Genomic DNA, 17,579 nt, shown 5'->3' on the forward strand with positions numbered 1-17,579 from the left:
GTTGATCATCATATAATCTTGTTGCTACTGTGTATAATGTTCTTTTAGTTCTGCTCACTTCACTCAGCATCAGTTCATATAAGTCTTTCCAGGCTTTTCTGAAATCAGCCTTGAGCAGAAGGTTTTAATGAAATGAAAAATGGGTAGATAACACTGATTCTTGAGGGGGATGGAAGCAAAAAGGGGTGCTACTAGGGGGAAGAAAAGAACATAAAGAGAAAAATATGAGTGTCAGAGATAAATATTGCCTACTTCCTTAGCCCAGGACTGTCACTACCTTTAGTTACCCTTTTGTTGTTGTGTCATTTTCAGTTATGTCGGACTCTACAACCCATTTGGGATCTTTTTTCCAAAGACATTAGAGTATTTTGTCATTTTTTTCTCCAGCTCATTTAACAGATGAGGAAACTGAGGCAAACAGGGTTAAGTGGCATAAGGATCTGAAGCTATATTTGAACTCACAAAGATGAGTCTTCCTGACTCCAGGATCAGGGCTCTCTCCATTGCACCATTAAGTGCCCCTTTAGCTTTCTATTATTGCCAAATAATAGTCTTTTCTCCCCAGTCTTTTCTAAAGTCATGTCAACTGTTTAGATTTAATTTAACGAGTAATTTAATTTTTAAAAAATCAATGGAACTTGGGCTTTCCATTCCAAATGACCAGATGTGTTGTATAAACAAGTAGATATCTTCTAACCCTAAGCTGGATTATGAAGTGCTTATGTTTTTGTTTTTACTTTCCATCATTGGATTTCCTTTGCTTGATTTCTAGGGTATGCTTTATGTATTTTATTTAATTTCTAGTATTCTCGTGTATATTTGTTGTTACATCTTCAAGTTTTTTACACTGTATATATGTGTACATCAACACACTCTCTGTTTTAAATTGTAAGTTTATAGAGCAGAAACATTGCATCTACTTAAAGTTCTTGATATTATAATCACTAGAGAACAATATACAGGTGGATCCCTAATGAATGTTTTCCAAAAATGAGCTAAAAGGAAGCTCTATTCCATTTGATTTGAATGCTTTTCAAAAGCAGAAGCATTTAAAGACCTAAGAAAAATGATTGATAACATTTTGGTTTTAGAAACAGTGAAAGGAATCTTTGAAATGCTATTGTTTTTCTATTACAAATGGAATTATGAGTTTTGTTAAGGGAATGAAGAGGAAGCTGGAGCTATTAAAAGATGCTTAATAGTTCACATTTTAAAAAGAGTAGAACTCATGTATGTGAATGAGTTTGGAGTCACATTTGCAAAACTGAGACTTTTTATCTATCTACTGTCTTTATTTTTAAAAATATAGCAAATTTAATGTACCAATAGGGCAACCATTATTTTTCTTTGTGAAAGTGCTAATAAAGCACTCCCATTTCCTTTTTTTTTGTGACCATCAGATGTATTCAGTTCTTCACTCCAAGCTAAAGCTAAACACCACAGAGCTATCTGAATACTATAAAAGCTAGTCCAGCATGAGCAAAAGGGAAAGTTCAACAGTTCTTTTATAATTTGATGCACTATAAATAAACCACATGATTCCAAGGCCAAAAATTTGACATTGAAGATAAAGCCATTCAACTTGTTTGTCTACACTGGACAAATCAATCAGTCAACTCTCCCATATCTTTGCTTTGCTTTGATTGGCAGATGTAGTCTTATATGAATGTAGAATTTTTCACTGGAAAAAACCCCAGCAGAATGGGAATTCAGCTATAACTCTACAAAGAAAACTCTTTATGCAATCCTATATTCCTTATGGATTTACTAAAGATACTGCTACACATAAGCCCATGAGACTTAATTTACTAGATACACTAAAATTTTCTGACTGGGTGTGATTTTGAGACTTTGAAAAATCACCCTGCAAATATATCGATGGAAGGTTAAGTTTAAACCAAAAAGGAGACTTGTATATTTTAAGTCCAGATCTCGAATGAGAAGAGGAAGGAAGTATATCTAAAATAGTCCTTTACATAAGAAAATGTAAACTTTCATATGAGAGGTCTGAAGTCTCAGTTATAAAATTAGCCTATGGCAATATATATATAAATTCTTTCAAATGAGTATATATTTGGCTGCCTCCTTCAGTTTTTAGTTAGCTTGTTTTTTTCAAGATAGTTAATGTAACATTGAGTCAAATGGGAAAGAAAAAAAATTAACAATTGAAATGTTAGAAAACAATTCCTACAATCACAAATGGACTGGCAGTTCATAAATCTTTATCTTTAAAACATAGAGAAAAATATTCTCACTTGTGAAGATTAAATCTATGACTGGTAATTTATTCTGCTTTTTATTATGATAAGATAAATTTTATAATAAAGTATCCTCATTTATAAATATTGCATTATAATATTTTTCTTTCTTTCTTTGCTTTTGTACCTATAAAATGACCATGTAATTTTAAAAGAATAATCTGATTTTGAAAAATATTTTTAAAAGTACAGTGAAACTTGTAAGATTGAAGAGTATTTACATAGTTATTGTAAAACTTTAATTCTCACATAGTAAAATATATTTCTTAGAAGACTCAATCTCAGAATAATACCTAACAGTTTTTTTTTCTCAATTTAGCAGCAAAGAGGAATCAGAAATATTAGAGGAGAATAATTGTAATAATTCAAGGACTACAGGTACCATTTCTTTTTAATTCCTAACAACAAAAAAAAATCTATTTCTTATAGTTATAACCTATAGCAGGAAGAAAAATTCTTACACAGGTATAATTATACTCACTTTTCAGATACCTCTCTCCCAACAATCATTTGTTCTCATGAGGATAAGGAAGACATGGAAGCCAGTAGTCAAAATGTAAAAGATGTAAACAAGGAATATGATGAATACAGCAAAAAAGAATTAGAGCTTATGGTAAGTAATCTGGTTGCCACAGTATTAGAGGATATGAAACCATTTATGCTTCAAAGATGGCAAAATGTCTCCTTTTCATTAGCACTGACTAATGTAATTTACAAATGTGAAAACATGGTCTGTGCTGTCATTGCATCTCTATCTTGATCAAAAAGACACTTTGATTTCATTAGGTTGCTTTCACTCTTTGTAGCCTTAAAAGAAATGAGTTTTATTTCTTATCTCTTTTCCAATGACTCTAAATAATAGTTTTTAGGAATTATAGAAAAGATAGCCCAATACTGATGTCTATTCCTAAACATCCTGACAAGTATAAATTCTTCCCTTGTAAAAATGAAGGGATTGAATGAAATATTCTCTGTAGGATCCCTTCGAGCTCTAACAACCTAGAATTCTTTTAGTTTCATGGTATTCTTTTATTTACTTTTTTCCTCATGAGACTGCCAATGGTTTACATTGCTGTAAGTATTGAATTGCCCAGCAGGAACAAGAGAGCCTTTTGCTATAATTTTTAAATAAGAAAAAATTCTATATCATCCAATTTAGTATTAAATTTGTTATCATAAATTTCACACCCGGTGAACATTCAATCCATTTAGATTTTTTTTTTTGATGGTTTAACTTAACGTTTTTCATCACAAAGGGAGAAATAGCAGTAAATGAGTCACATAATGCAATTTATCCTTACCAGGGTCTAGTTTGAGCTCAGAGCTTTGGAATACATGGATTCATAATAATCTAAGATTAAAATGACTTTTGCCTCTTCAAGTGTCAGTGCCGAAGCAGGAAAGAAATAGAGCTCATCTCTTTTCCCCTTCCCCCGCCTAGCACTACCTTTTCTAGAGTGATATGGAGGATGCATCACAAAAGTATGCAATTTACTTTGCTCCAACTTTAAGTAACTACAAAGTTGTCACCCATTGTGAGAATTCTCACCAGCTGAAAGTTAACATTGCCATTTTTTTCAAACCACAGAATATAATGAAAGGACCCTGAAAAATCACATACTCCACCAATGCACCTCATTACAATGAGCAGGCTCAAATATAAAAGTTTGTTTAGAAGTCACTGAGATTGTACGTCCAATAAATGAACAGGGAACGGTAATTTAGATGCTAATTTGCACCATGCCGATGTTAATGCATAAAACAATGAAGCTCTATAATAGATGGAAATACAACCAAATCTGTGAAACCCACAGGCATTGGCTTGCAAGACAGCTGTGCAGTTGACAAGTAACATGAGCCTTATGTGAGAAGAAGGGGAAATCGTAAGATTTGCATATAATTATTGAGATCATGCAAATGTCAGTTATGAGGAGAAAAAAAAAACACAGGCATCTCACTGTTAAATCCTGACAGTTGGCATCACTGAAGAGCTCAAATACATTTGAGTACCAGTTGGCAGAGGGTCATTAAAACAGAATTTGCAGAGACATTAACTCCCTCACTTTTCTTTGAGTGACGTTTTGCTATTAATAGTTTGCAGAGGCTTTGCAGAAAACATATTAATAAGAGAAACTGTAATGGGGGCACCTACAGCAAGTGTAAATGTAGCAAGGGGCACCCAGGAAGCTACTCTCTAATTGATTAGCATGGAGCTATCAATGTGTATATCCTAAGTGAGGAGAGAGAGCAATGACAAGCAAGAACAGTTGAATAATATAATGTGATATTTGGAGTCTGGGAAGGAAAGTGATTAGTTTTTGGCCTTTTCCTTAGTAATCTCATCCCCAAATCATACTTTAGCAGGATTCCCCCCAAAAAAACATCCTGTTTCGAAGCCTGTAAGAAAACCATAAATGAAATGAGGTAATGGGACTGTGCCTGGAACTTACTAGCTGGGCAAATGAAACCTACTTAATTCATTGTGCATGTTTTCAAAAGCTCTTTTGGTCATTATTTTCTTCTTTTTTTCCCCCCAAAGCTAAATCAGTACTCAGTAAGAACTAGAAGTCCTTCTACCAAAGATGAAAGTTCATTTACAACAGAGTCAGTTAATTTTTCAAATACAGCTGAAGAATTTGAGAATCAGCAAACCCTCGGTGAGATAAGCAGAGACTTGCTCAGGAGGCCTTTGTCTCCCAGTTCATCAACAGAAAATCCTTTAAGGGGAGAATTATACAGCAACCCAAAGTGTTCCTTGAAAAATGAAATTAGTCACCAACCAGCAGAGGAACTTCCTTCAGGTCTAGCAAATAGCAGCAAACCATCATTGAAGTACACTGAGAGTGGTGAGACTTCTCCATCACTTGGGAGTCTCCTTATAAGGCGACAGGATAAACATTCTTCTTTTCTAGATGAATCAGAAAATCAAGGAATAAAATGGGCGGATAATTCAAAAAGTAAAAGTGAGGGTACAATGGGAAGTGAGATGGCGGAGAGACCATTTACCAGCCAGGGGAATGCTCATACCTACAAAAAGTCCCATGAATTGACAGTGGAAACAGTTTCTTCACAGGATGACAAATTAGTGCCATTAGGTCCAGGAGGCATGGAAGTACTGGATGATAATGCCAATCCAGCTGAAGAGGGTCACAAATTGCAAACATCTAGTCCAACTGCATATTTGCCTTTGGCAGGCAATGCTGATCAAGGCAAAGGAGAAAGAACTAAGATGATTGAAGCCAAAGATTGGGAATGTCCAACAAGAGAGTCTCTTGCTTATATACCTGCCCGTATGAATGCTTCCAAAGAATGTCCTGTTACAGAAAAGAGAGCTTCTAGAAAAGGGCGTGGGAACATTAAAGAAAAGGAGGAACAAAGAATCAAATTTGGCATTAATGAAAGGCAAAATGAAAATGTGTCTACCTCAACAGACCATCAAGAGAGAAGAGGGCATCCTGAAACTGGTGTTAACATGAGTCAAGCTAGTAATAATTCCTTTCATGACTCTCAGAGCAAAGGAAATGAGATCTCTGCTAGCTCCTGTGACTTGGCACCCAGAGTTGCTAGATCAAATTCTCTCAGAACTGATTTAGCTAGCCCCAAAGATGGGTTTACAGCCCAAAGGAGTGATCTAGTGAATTCAGAAGGCACCACTCCAGAAAGAATGCATGGCCAAGTTTGCTCACCAGAAAATGGAAATGTCTTGCAAACTGATCAGTATCTTCCCCGGGTTCAAAGAGAGAAATCAGATAGGAATATTTCTGACGATCGGAATAAGATTGCATGTGGAAATCAAAGTTGGAACATTCTGGAAAGTCAGGTAGTTTTAAAAGAGAGTAAGACAAATAGAACAGAACAGATCAAGGAACAAGCAGATGGTGAAGACAAGTGGGAAATAAGAGATAATACAAGGAACCTGAATGTTACTCCTACAGAAGAATTGTTTACCTGCCAAGAAACAGTGAGATGTGAACTGTCTTCTGTAGCTGATCATGGTATTACCGAGAAAGCAGAAGCAGGTACAGCTTATATAATTAAGACAACATCAGAAAGTACTCTAGAAAGCATGTCTGCTAGAGAAAAAGCAATAATTGCTAAGCTACCTCAAGAGACTTCTCTAAGTGACAGGCCCACTGAGGAAAGGGAAACAGCGTTTGATCCACATGAAGGGAGAAATGATGATTCACATTATACCCTTTGTCATCGGGATTCAGTGGATGTAATCTATGACATTGACTTTGAAAAGAAATCACATTTAGGTATTTATAATGTACACATAGATGAAACACGAAAGGAAGAAACTATGTCTCAGTGCAATCCAGGGGAAATACTTGACAGGGCAGAGCATGGCATTAGAAATATTGCAATTGTAGGAGAATCTAGGCAGGTCACTCCTGAGAATGGAAAAGCAAGCTCAGAACCGGATTTCTATTCAGCACAGTTAGCTACTGTTCCAAAAATTTTAAAGAAAAATATATATCATTCAGAGGCCCAAAGTCTCCCTCAGAAGAATGCTGATTTGGTTGCTCTTGCTCATCAAAGCTTCAATTCTGAAAGAAGCATATGTCCTCAAAATGGCACTTCTGTTTCCATTTGTCCTAATAAAACTCAATACAATGAGGAAGCATTTACTACAGATTATCCAGTGACTACCATGTCAATCAACTCCATTTCTACTACATCAGAGTTCAAATATGACCCCTACAGTGAAGTCCAGTATAGTAAGAAAAACCAATATCCTGGGCCTGTACCTCAAGAATATAGCAAGAGTTCAAGCATATTGACTTCCAGTGATGGGAGAGAAAGGTTCCCAGATGAAAGTTCCCAACGGGCAGAAAATAACATGGAGAAGTCTTTAGGGCCAATGATTTTAATCAGTGAGCCTGTTGAGGAGATAGAAGAAACAAGTGGTGAAACTGCTGAATTAATAAGCTATGGACAAGAATTAGCCTCCCCGGGTTCCAAGCCAGGTAACAGGTCTGACTCCTCCAATCTCCCTGTCCAGGACAATCAAACTCTGGCCAGTGAGTCAAAATACAGCTCTAAAATATCCTATTTCCTCTTGTTCATTCTGTTTCTCCTAACAACCTACTATTTTGACTTAATGATTGGCTTGGTCTTCTACCTTTTTTCTTTGTACTGGCTATCTTGGGAAGGAGGGCGACCTCAAGAACCTGTCAAAAAGAAGTAACCACACAGATTTTATTATTCACTTAAAATTTAAGCTATTATGCCCCAAACATTTTGATTGTTAAAAGGGAATATTCATCGTTCAAAGAACCAGCACAGTTTTTCTCTTGAAGGATTGGTTTAAAAAGGGATGCATATGAAGTTCACTCCTTCATATAAGTAATTATTCTATATAGGACCATTATGTTTGGATCATTAAATACCTATATGAATATGAGATCTGAAGCACGTCAAGTTAAAATTAGGTGCAGCTGTTGCTCCTTAGCAGGCTATGAAGATGCAATGCTTCATGTCTCCTCACTACTTAAAAGTGCCATTTTCTTCCATTCATTTCTTTTACAATAAAGCTTCAACCCTCTCCCCATCAAGGCTTTACAAAATAATTTTAAAAATATTTAAAACAAAGCCAATCGTAGGAGGACTTTTAAAATCCCCCAGTACTGGCCATACAATTTTTGTATTTCCCACATGTGTTGCTATTATTTCCTAGAAATTATTTGCTGGGAGAGCAAATAGGTCTTTTCATTTCCATTTCATTGTTTAAAGACATTATCTGCATATTGGGAAACAGAGCTTAAGAACCATAAATACAAGTTTGTACATGTCAAATTTTGGCAAAATAAAAGTAGGTACTTCCATACCACAAAGGTAATAAAGATTGAAATAATGGATAGCTTAAAACTCAATTCCACAAAACTTTTTTGGGTGAGTGTTTTTCCTTTTTTTTTTTTTTTTTTTTTTTTAGTATTGTAAAGTAGATTGTAGCACAACTGAATAATTTCATTGACAAGATTCTATTTGAGATAAAAAAATTTGAATTCATTTTTTCAAAAGCATTACTTTGGAAAGCATTTGTACCTATGAAGCATAAAGCATTAAATAATAATTTTTTAAAAAGAACTTCTGATACTTGGTACATTTAGATGTGATTTCTTTTTCTTTAAACAAAAAAAGGTAAAAGCAAGATTTTAATTCATTTTCATTTTAAACATTAAAAATAAGCAAACCAACACTTTTCTACACACAAAAACCCAACAATTAAACACTAGTTACATTCATAACTTCTAATTTATTAGCTTGCTAAGGTGGATAAAACATTTTAAAGTTGATAATAATCAGTTGTAAGAACATACTCAATAGGAAATAGAAGTTTTTCTGATATAGAGGTAACTGGCAACATCTATTATTATATATAGTTAATTTTATAGAGTAGTGGGAATTGATCATTTTATCAAGTGGAAATATCATTAAAATTTTGATGGTATATTTTACTTTGGACACCCTTTGGAGTCTCTCCCAAATGGTGAACTTAGTGAATGTTTGAATTTATTTAGTTACTTCTAGAGACCATGAAAGAGACTTCATATCAGTTATTCTTTCTGTTGCACTTTTTTCATCTCTTTATTTCAGAGATTCATCCTCAGAGATAATAGCAACATACCTCATCTCATGAAAATGATAAACCAAAAATCAAAAGTTGTACATAAAGCTATATATATCTAAGAACTATTTCTTAAACTTCATTTTATATATCATAATAAAAACTCTGGATGCATTGTATAAAGAGAAAATTATGATAAATTTAGTTTTAGCTAATTCTCATGCAAAAGGAGAATGTATTTTTCTCTCTTCATATTAGATAATTTCAGCTACCTTACTTGTTCCAGATTATATGATTCCATGCATATCAAATGCCATTCAGACTAGATGACTGACATTAGCTTTTTAGACTAACATATATAAACACTCTGAGATAGAACTTGGGGCAAATATTTGATTGTTTGAGCTAGTATATTTTCATTAAAATACAAGTGGAATACTGTAGGCAATATCTAGAATATTATCTCTAAAACTGTTGGGTTGATAATTTTGTTGACAGGTTTATACAAAGTTTGGAGAAACACTGTAGTTAATAATAGCATTTCTTCAGGTCTTAATGGTATGATTTTTGCATTCTACCTTTAAGGGTTTTAGTGAATATGTCATATCTTATTATTGCAAAACAAAATACTATATTGCTTTATTGAACATAGGTGCCTGGACTACAATTATGCATTTAAAAGAACAAACTTTACTGCCTATATTTGATTTTTGATAACATTTACTTTCAAAACTATCTCAAAATTTATTTGTAGTGTGATATTAGCAACCTCCTTAGGATGGAAAAATATTCAGTTGTATATTTATCGTGCAGTGAAAAAATTGGTACCAGGTTTAGGCACTGACTTTCCTATTGTTTCTTATGGAGCAATTTTCATATAAAGAATGAAATAAAGTGATAATCCCTTGGGGAAATCTTGATAGGTAGGTAGAAAGATAGATTTAGGCAAGTCTGTTTTGGTCGCACCACTATATTGAATAGGAAAAATGGCATGCAGCGAATACTAGCAATCTTCACTTATCCAAGATCTATCCCTGAATTAACATGGCAGGTGTAATCTTTACAAGTATCATTGCCATCAATATCCATCCATATGCATTTGTTGAGTATTCAAAGGGTTTGTGGCATTGTAGTAAGCAAAGTAAAGTGAATCACATGTCTACTGCCTGAATTGTATAAGTAATATGAATTGTTAAACCTTCATATTCTATCTTGCCCAGTCTGCTGGCTATAAGTAAGAAAGAAAATTCTAAAAATTAACTAGCAGAATGAGCTATGCCACTAGTAAAAATAATTGGTTTAAAAATTCAAATTTGTATAAGACATCCCAATCCTTTTCAGTAGACTCCTTTTGTTAAAAAAAAAAAAAAAAAAAAAAAAAAAAAAAAAAAAAAAAAAAAAAAGTAAGTCCATAGAATTGTTCCCATCTATCAGAATTCCAATAGCACAGAGAAAGGACAATCTCATCTCCTAGTTTGGAACTTTTAAGAAATCTCAGGAATGCATAAGAAGGCATCCCTCTTTTCTGAGAGAATACCATGACCTCACTTGAACAACTTCGCTCTCAAAGAGACAGGTAGATTGTTCTACAAATTCTTTTTCTTCTTCTTGAACAAATCAAGACCCATGTTGGCAAATCCATCACTGTAATCTTGTTGAATATTGTTACCTCCTTTTCAGTTATCAGGCTGACTGACTAGGTCATAGTCTTCACTCTTAAAGAAAAACAAAAATGACTGGAACCAAGAGTCAACTATTACCTCAAGGACCAACCCATTCAAGTATTTTGTATAGTGCTTTATTATTTCATTAAATGCTTTACTACAGATCAATATGGTAAATTAAATCTAATGCAACATGGGTTTTCCTGATTATAGGAGTCTGTCTCCTATATAATTATTTGTGATATCAACCATTCTGGACACTGACTTGGTGAATTAAAGGAATTCTGTGTCTCATATTTAAAGACTGAGTGTAAGATCTTGGTGCTTCTTTTTACATATGGATCATATAAGATATAAGTGGATGGGATTAGTGCTCTCTACCTTCAGGGGATGGACATCTGCTAAGGCTAATATGAATGTATTTATAGACAGGGTTTTCTTAATTGTTATTGTTTTTAATGTCATCCTGTTCTGTTACTATGAGACCATATTCTAGTTTTTCCCTATGATTCTAAAAGGAGATATTGACCTACTATTACTACAACCTCTCCAGCATGAGAAGAACAAATTTAAAAAGTCATTTTAGGTGGAGTGGTAGAGTAGATAGAGGGCCAAATTTGGAATCAGGAAAACTGGATTCAAGTCATGCCTCTAAAACATATTCTCTGTGTGACTATTGGACAAGTAATTTAAAATTTCAGGTCTTCAGGAAGCTTCTTAATTCTAAAAGTTACTGAGAAAGTTACAGATATCCAGCATTGACATAATGAATAGCCACACCAGGAGATTCCTAACTGAAGAAATCATAAGCCATTTCCCTAATGAATTATTAATATGTACCAGGAGGACACATTCTCTTTATCTATTTAATATTGGCTTGATTGAAAATCTACCATTTCCCCATGACTATCCTGAAACTCCTTCCTATTAGTTTATGGTTTTATTTTTGGGGGAGATAAATGCTTTTAAGTGTCATAAGATAGGCAATTATTGAAACTGTTAAAAATCTTAAAAGGCCCATCATCCTAAGTTCAGCATTTTGCTTGAATGCTTCATTTCATTTTTTCAAAATAGAAAAAATAAAATATATGACATTTCAACAATGAAAAATTCTCATGCTTCTTTCAATGCATTCACCTCTGATTGCCATATTCATGGAAGGAATTAGTGACATGGATAATCCTTAAGTGTAGACAATTTTTAAAAAATTTATATTTGACTTTGGTGTCCATGATCTAATTGGTTTTGACCATCAATTTAGACTTCTGATGGTGTTTAATTAGGCTATTGTTTAAATGAATTTGCCATTTACAATCTTGCTCAGCTACGCTTCCTGAAGTTGTACTCCTCTGCTCCTTAATTCAAACCCTGTAGCAAAAGTAGACTAACATCTCCTTGTTTCCAGAATAACCCATGTTTATTTCTTCCTTAGTTCTCTTTTTCATGCTGTCTCCTTTATCTGAAACCTTCTTATCCTTTTTCTATCTAAATTTTAGTCATTTTTCAATGTCATTTTCAATTACACCTCTCCAATTACACAATTATAAAACCTTTCTTAACAGTACTCTAACCCACATTGATTTTTCCTTTCCATGAAATCCTATAGTAGTTGATGTTCAAAATAATTATTTGGAAACAATTATATACTCTTTGTAAAGTTATTGTTTATGTCATCTTATTTTCCATAGTAAACTGGAAATTCCTAAAGAACTTCCAAAGGAGGCAAAGTATTGGGTACATATGTAGCAGGTGCTCAATAAAATATTTGTTAAAACTAATTAGCAGGAATATTTTTGATAATGTGAATAATAGTTTAGAATCCCAATAAATGAAGGGCTCAAAAGTGGAACAATCTTTGATAGCCAATGATCAGAGGAGAACGCCTCTTGAAGAAAAGAAATCTTGTAGATGTGAGGGGATAATGCTTTGGGAAGTTTAATTTATTTTTAAATTATTGTATAAATTCACCCAAAATCATTAAATTATTTTAGGAAAATATTGTTTAAAAGATAGAAAGAGAGAGATATAGATATAGATATTGGAACTAGACCTGTAATTTAATTTGAAAATGAACTCCCACAGTGAAGAAACGTCCTCTACCAATACAGATTCATTTCTTCACAACAATTTGCAACTTTAGTTGGCTGCCTGGAGCCCTAAAAAGTTAGTGACTTGTCCAGAGTCACATAGCCAATATGAATCAGCGGTAGGAGTTGAATGGTGTTTTCATGGCTTCCAGGATATCTCCCTATGCTCTATTCTCCTTTCCCCCTCTTTTCTTCAATTTTTTAGGAGGAAAGTGACCAAAATAAAAGTGAAAAGATAATTGGGATATACAAATAAAAATGCCATGGGCTACTGGGTGTGGGGAAAAGGGAAATGCTTCGTTCCTTCTGTTCCTCTTAAATATTAAGCAGCTTTTCTTTCTCTTCAACATTCCCAAAGCAGCCACATCCTCTTCATATGCTACAACATACAGATTGCAAATTAGAAGAATAATTCCTTAATTTAGTAGTTAATGTGGAAGTTGATGGTACAAGAAAATGTTTTTTAGACGAAGTAGCTCATTAGTTTTAAAAGCACCAACCATCACAAGGTTTAAAGTGCAAGAAATTCAATCCTAGCAACTGCTGTTATGACCTTTGAGACTGGCTGATCTGGTCAATTTTACACCTGTGCTGTATGTCAACTTTTAAGGCAAGCAAATAGAGCCACAAACAAGGGAAGTGAACTGGATTTCTTCTGCACTGATTATCACATTTGTCCACTTTGACCAGAAATTGTTAAATAAATACATCCTAAATGATATGACTAATGCCGATTAAGTAATTAAAAAGACAACTGATTAATGAAAATATGAAGTATATTCAAAGCTGTGCTTAATGTGTAAAAGATATTTTAGTTTTAATAGCCTTACTCTAACAGGTTTTGAATTTTATCTTCTCTGTAACTATTTAATCTGTGATGTTTCAAAAGTATTAAATATCTATCTATTAATAAAATTAGTCTTTATTCCCACCTGATTCTACAAAAATTGAAATGATTTCTTTTTATACCTATCTTTAAAGCAACTTTCAAGTAGAAATGTTCAACGACAAGAAATGTAATGAGTTTCAGAAAATGTCAAGGGTATCTGACACTGGTCTCTTATTGTTGTAACACATGTCTTTTTCACCATGATATTCATTACTATGACACATTGGTTAATATGGTTCTGGGTGGAAATAAATTTAAATTTTCCTCAAGATACACTTTATAAGATACAGAAAGAGACATCTGCTGAGGAAAAGGAAGGAGATGGGTTTATTTATGATGCTACACAACCCCTTCCCTTTTTCAATTAGTTAACCAATGTATATAGTTATTAAATACTTACTACATGCTAGTCACTGTACTGAAGATACAAAGAAAGGCCAAAATCTTTCCCTCAAGGACCTTTGGGGGATTCTAATGGGGGAGACATCGTGGATATAACTATATGTATACAAGAGATATAGAAAGTCGATGGAAGGCAATCTCTAAATAAAGGCATTTTTTTCCTTCACTGCTATTTATTTTCCTGGAATGCTTCCCCAGTTTTTTTTTTTTTTCCATGTGATGTTGTTCAGGAATTAATGCTCTGTGCTCAAAAAGCCAGGGATTTTTCCTGTTTCCTAGGAGCTCCCTTTTTCTCCCCTCTATGGTCCTCCACTTCTAGACACCAACACCAAGGATATTAGCTCTTTAATCTTGAAGAAAAAACACCATCAGTCTGAAGGGCAGGAGATCTGGGTTCTATCCTTCACTTAGTAGCTTCCTCATTGACTTTATTGGATGAAGCACTTCATCCAAACTTCTCAGTCCTCAGTTTCTCCAAATTTAAAATGGGAAGTAAGTAATCTGGAAAGATTAATATGAAACAAGACATCATGGTTTTAAAGTCTTCAGTCAATGAAGTCTCCCTCGGCTGTTTAACTTTGTAAAGATTAGGGGTTGTTTTTTGTAAAGGGCTGAAACTCTGACTGGAATCAGACAACCAAGCACTTAAGGATAATTACCAATTGGACAATACTCTATTAGCATATGCTTGGAAAATGGCTCTTCCCATTATTTCTGTGCTGGCTCAATCTTTTGGTGTATAGAGAACTGTAGGAGGGATTAGGGGGTGGAGTAAGACAAGCCAGAGTCACTTTTGCAGTAGATCAGGAGAAGGGAAATTGTAGAGAGCTTGCGTCCATCCCCTTCACTTCTACCCCTAAAGACCAAGAATAAAGACCAAAATCTTTCTCTTATCCTGACTCTGGCTAATTCTAAGGCATCCAGAATACTAACTCAGTCTTCACAGTTTTTCATGACCTTTCATGAGGGTGGGGGACAAAAGAGACTACCTAATTTTTAAGGTCTAATAATGTGGTGGGAGAAACCCTAGATTTGTAATCAAAAGACCTGGGTCTGAGACTTGGCTTTGCTATTTAATAGTCTGATAAAGCTAGGAAAGGCATTTAATTTGTTTTAGCTTCAGTTTCTTCATCTTGAAAATAAGGGGAATGGATTAGCCCAATTTCTAAGGGCTTTTTTTTCTGTTCTAAACTCAATAATAAAGGACTTGATATTCATTGTAGTAGATTGAAAATCCCTGCTCATAACCACTTAAAACACTCAGGATCTGCTTTTAGCAATTTTACATATGGTGATTTCAAAAAAGTGTTTATAAAAAAAATTTTGGTTAACCAAAGAACATTTGTGAAAGCATCACAAAGTAAAATCCCATTTTATAACTATCTAATAAAATTAAATTAAATCATGGCTTTTACTCAGTAAATACCTCATATACACAAATAAACTATTTATGTGAAAAAGTAGGGTTATTTTGTGAAAAAGAACTTTTTTCCTTTCATCATTTATGTGACAATTTTACATTTCATAATGTGAAATTAGCTTCTACTTGATAACTTAAAAAAAAAAAGTTAAGGAGAAGATATTCACAAAATTATCAGGTTTTCTGCGTTCATACCCAGAGCAGGAAATATTTGAGACAAGTCTTTCCAAGTTAGAAAGGCAGCTAGGATCCCTAAAATAAGGGAATGAAAACCACCTTCACATTCCAAACAAAATTTTTCACAAAGTAGTTCTCTGGAAATCCTTACAAAGTCTCCTAATCAGAGGGGACATGACATGGGGAACACTTAAACCAGATAGGTCTAGAAAGGACTGAGGTCTGAACCCCAGGTTTCACTTAATCAACTCCAATTCATAGGTCAGACACCCCCCTTGTTCTTACAGGCTTCTTTTCTGTCACTTCCTTGACCCTTCTACCCTTCTACCTCCCTTTCAGATATCATTCAATTCTAGTTCACAGGTCCACCTGTCACACTGTATGAAATAAAACTGACAGTCTGACCTTTCAAAAGCAAGGCATCTAGTTTCAGCCCAAGTCTTTTGGAATTAGGCAGAATTATCGACAACTACATCTGACATTATATATGTGTTTATGGGAAGGGGTGGAGAATGAAGAAGGAGGCAGAAAGAAAGAAGGCAAGCTGGAAGGGTGAAATATATTCAGTTCAGTATTTAATTTTAAAGTATATGTGTATGTGTTTGTTATTAAACTTAGTATCATTCTTGATACATTTTAGGTCCTTGACAGCTGTATTTGTTACATGGTAGTATATTTTATATTAATATACTTACATAGAACATACTATATACATTCATACAGAATGATACATTTAGAATTGTAAGAGATCTTAGAGACTATCTAGTTCAAGCCCTTTATTCATTATTCAGATAAAGAACCTGAGACCTTTTGCTCATGATCACGGTCTACTTGCCTATGGTAGCAAATAGTACAAAAGTGCAAATGGCTTAAACCTGGATTTCAATTCTTGATCCACAACTCTCCCTACTAAACCATATATATTTTTATTATAGCTTTTTATTTACAAGATATATGCATGGGTAATTTTTTTAGCATTGAAAGTTGCAAAATCTTTTGTTCTAATTTTTCTCCTCTTTCTCCCCACCCCCTCCCCCAAATGCAGGAAGACCAACACATGTTAACTATGTTAAAGTATATGTTAAATACAATATATGTATACATGTCCATACAGTTATTTTGCTGCACAAGAAGAATCAGACTTTGAAATAATGTACAATTAACCTGAGAAAGAAATAAAGAATGCAAGTGGACAAAAACAGAGGGATTGGAAATGCTATGTAGTGATTCACACTTATTTCCCAGAGTTCTTTGCTGGGTGTAGCTGGTTCTATTCATTATTGAACAAATGGAACTGATTTGGTTCATCTCATTGTTGAAGATATCCACTTCCATCAGAATATATCCTCATATAGTATTATTGTTGAATTGTATAATGATCTCCTGGTCCTGCTTGTTTCACTCAACATCAGTTCATGTAAGTCTCTCCAGGCCTTTCTGAAATCATTCTGCTGGTCATTTCTTACAGAACAATAATATTCCATAACATTCATATACCACAATTTGTTCAGTCATTCTCCAATTGATGGTCATCTACCAAACCATATTTTTAAAGTGTTTTTTTTTATTTTCTTGATTTTCTCACTCTGTATTTGAATCAATGTCCTCTACTTGTAAATCTAGTGCTCATCTCAACCATACCTACCATTACTTAAAGGAACAGGTTTTTCTTGGGTATGGGCATCTATCACATTGGTACTTCATAACCTCCATACCTTCTTAGCTGATATCCTATGGCTGAAAATTTTCAACTGTGGCTGAAAAAAAGATATCATGTGGTAGCTAAATTTTATCACTTATATCACATATCAAACTTTAACACTATATCAATTATCTAATATGTGTCAAGATTGAAGCTAAGTTCAGACACACACATATATGCACACAGAGACATATTTTAAAATTGAATTTCAGAGTGATCATACTAAATTTGGTAATGGATGCCCATGGTGCATATTGTCAGAGATACTTTCAAAATCTTTCTGGCGTGGTAGGATATATTTCCTTTGAAACGATTTGTTGGTAACATCTAATAACTTGCTTGTGCCTACTATGAATTTCACTATTAACCTCTTAATGATTCTCAATTCTATTTTTACAAAGACTCTAAT

General features: G+C 33.9%; 1 protein-coding gene across 2 annotated transcripts in view; it reads left to right on the forward strand.

The window, feature by feature from the left end:
- The window catches only part of PPP1R3A (protein phosphatase 1 regulatory subunit 3A), a 70,276-nt gene extending 56,239 nt beyond the window's left edge, over nucleotides 1-14,037 (forward strand). Inside the window, exons 2-4 of one of the 2 annotated variants that reach the window (XM_052000418.1) lie at nucleotides 2,578-2,636; nucleotides 2,747-2,871; nucleotides 4,798-14,037. In XM_052000418.1, coding sequence (XP_051856378.1) covers nucleotides 2,578-2,636; nucleotides 2,747-2,871; nucleotides 4,798-7,449 — 2,836 coding nt within the window. In that variant the 3' untranslated portion in view covers nucleotides 7,450-14,037. The remainder of the gene's footprint in view (nucleotides 1-2,577; nucleotides 2,637-2,746; nucleotides 2,872-4,797) is intronic. The other variant, XM_052000420.1, reaches the window with a different exon arrangement.
- The last annotated feature ends 3,542 nt before the right edge of the window (nucleotides 14,038-17,579 follow it).

Source organism: Antechinus flavipes, chromosome 5 (assembly GCF_016432865.1).
Source record: "Antechinus flavipes isolate AdamAnt ecotype Samford, QLD, Australia chromosome 5, AdamAnt_v2, whole genome shotgun sequence".
Classification (NCBI taxonomy): domain Eukaryota; kingdom Metazoa; phylum Chordata; class Mammalia; order Dasyuromorphia; family Dasyuridae; genus Antechinus; species Antechinus flavipes.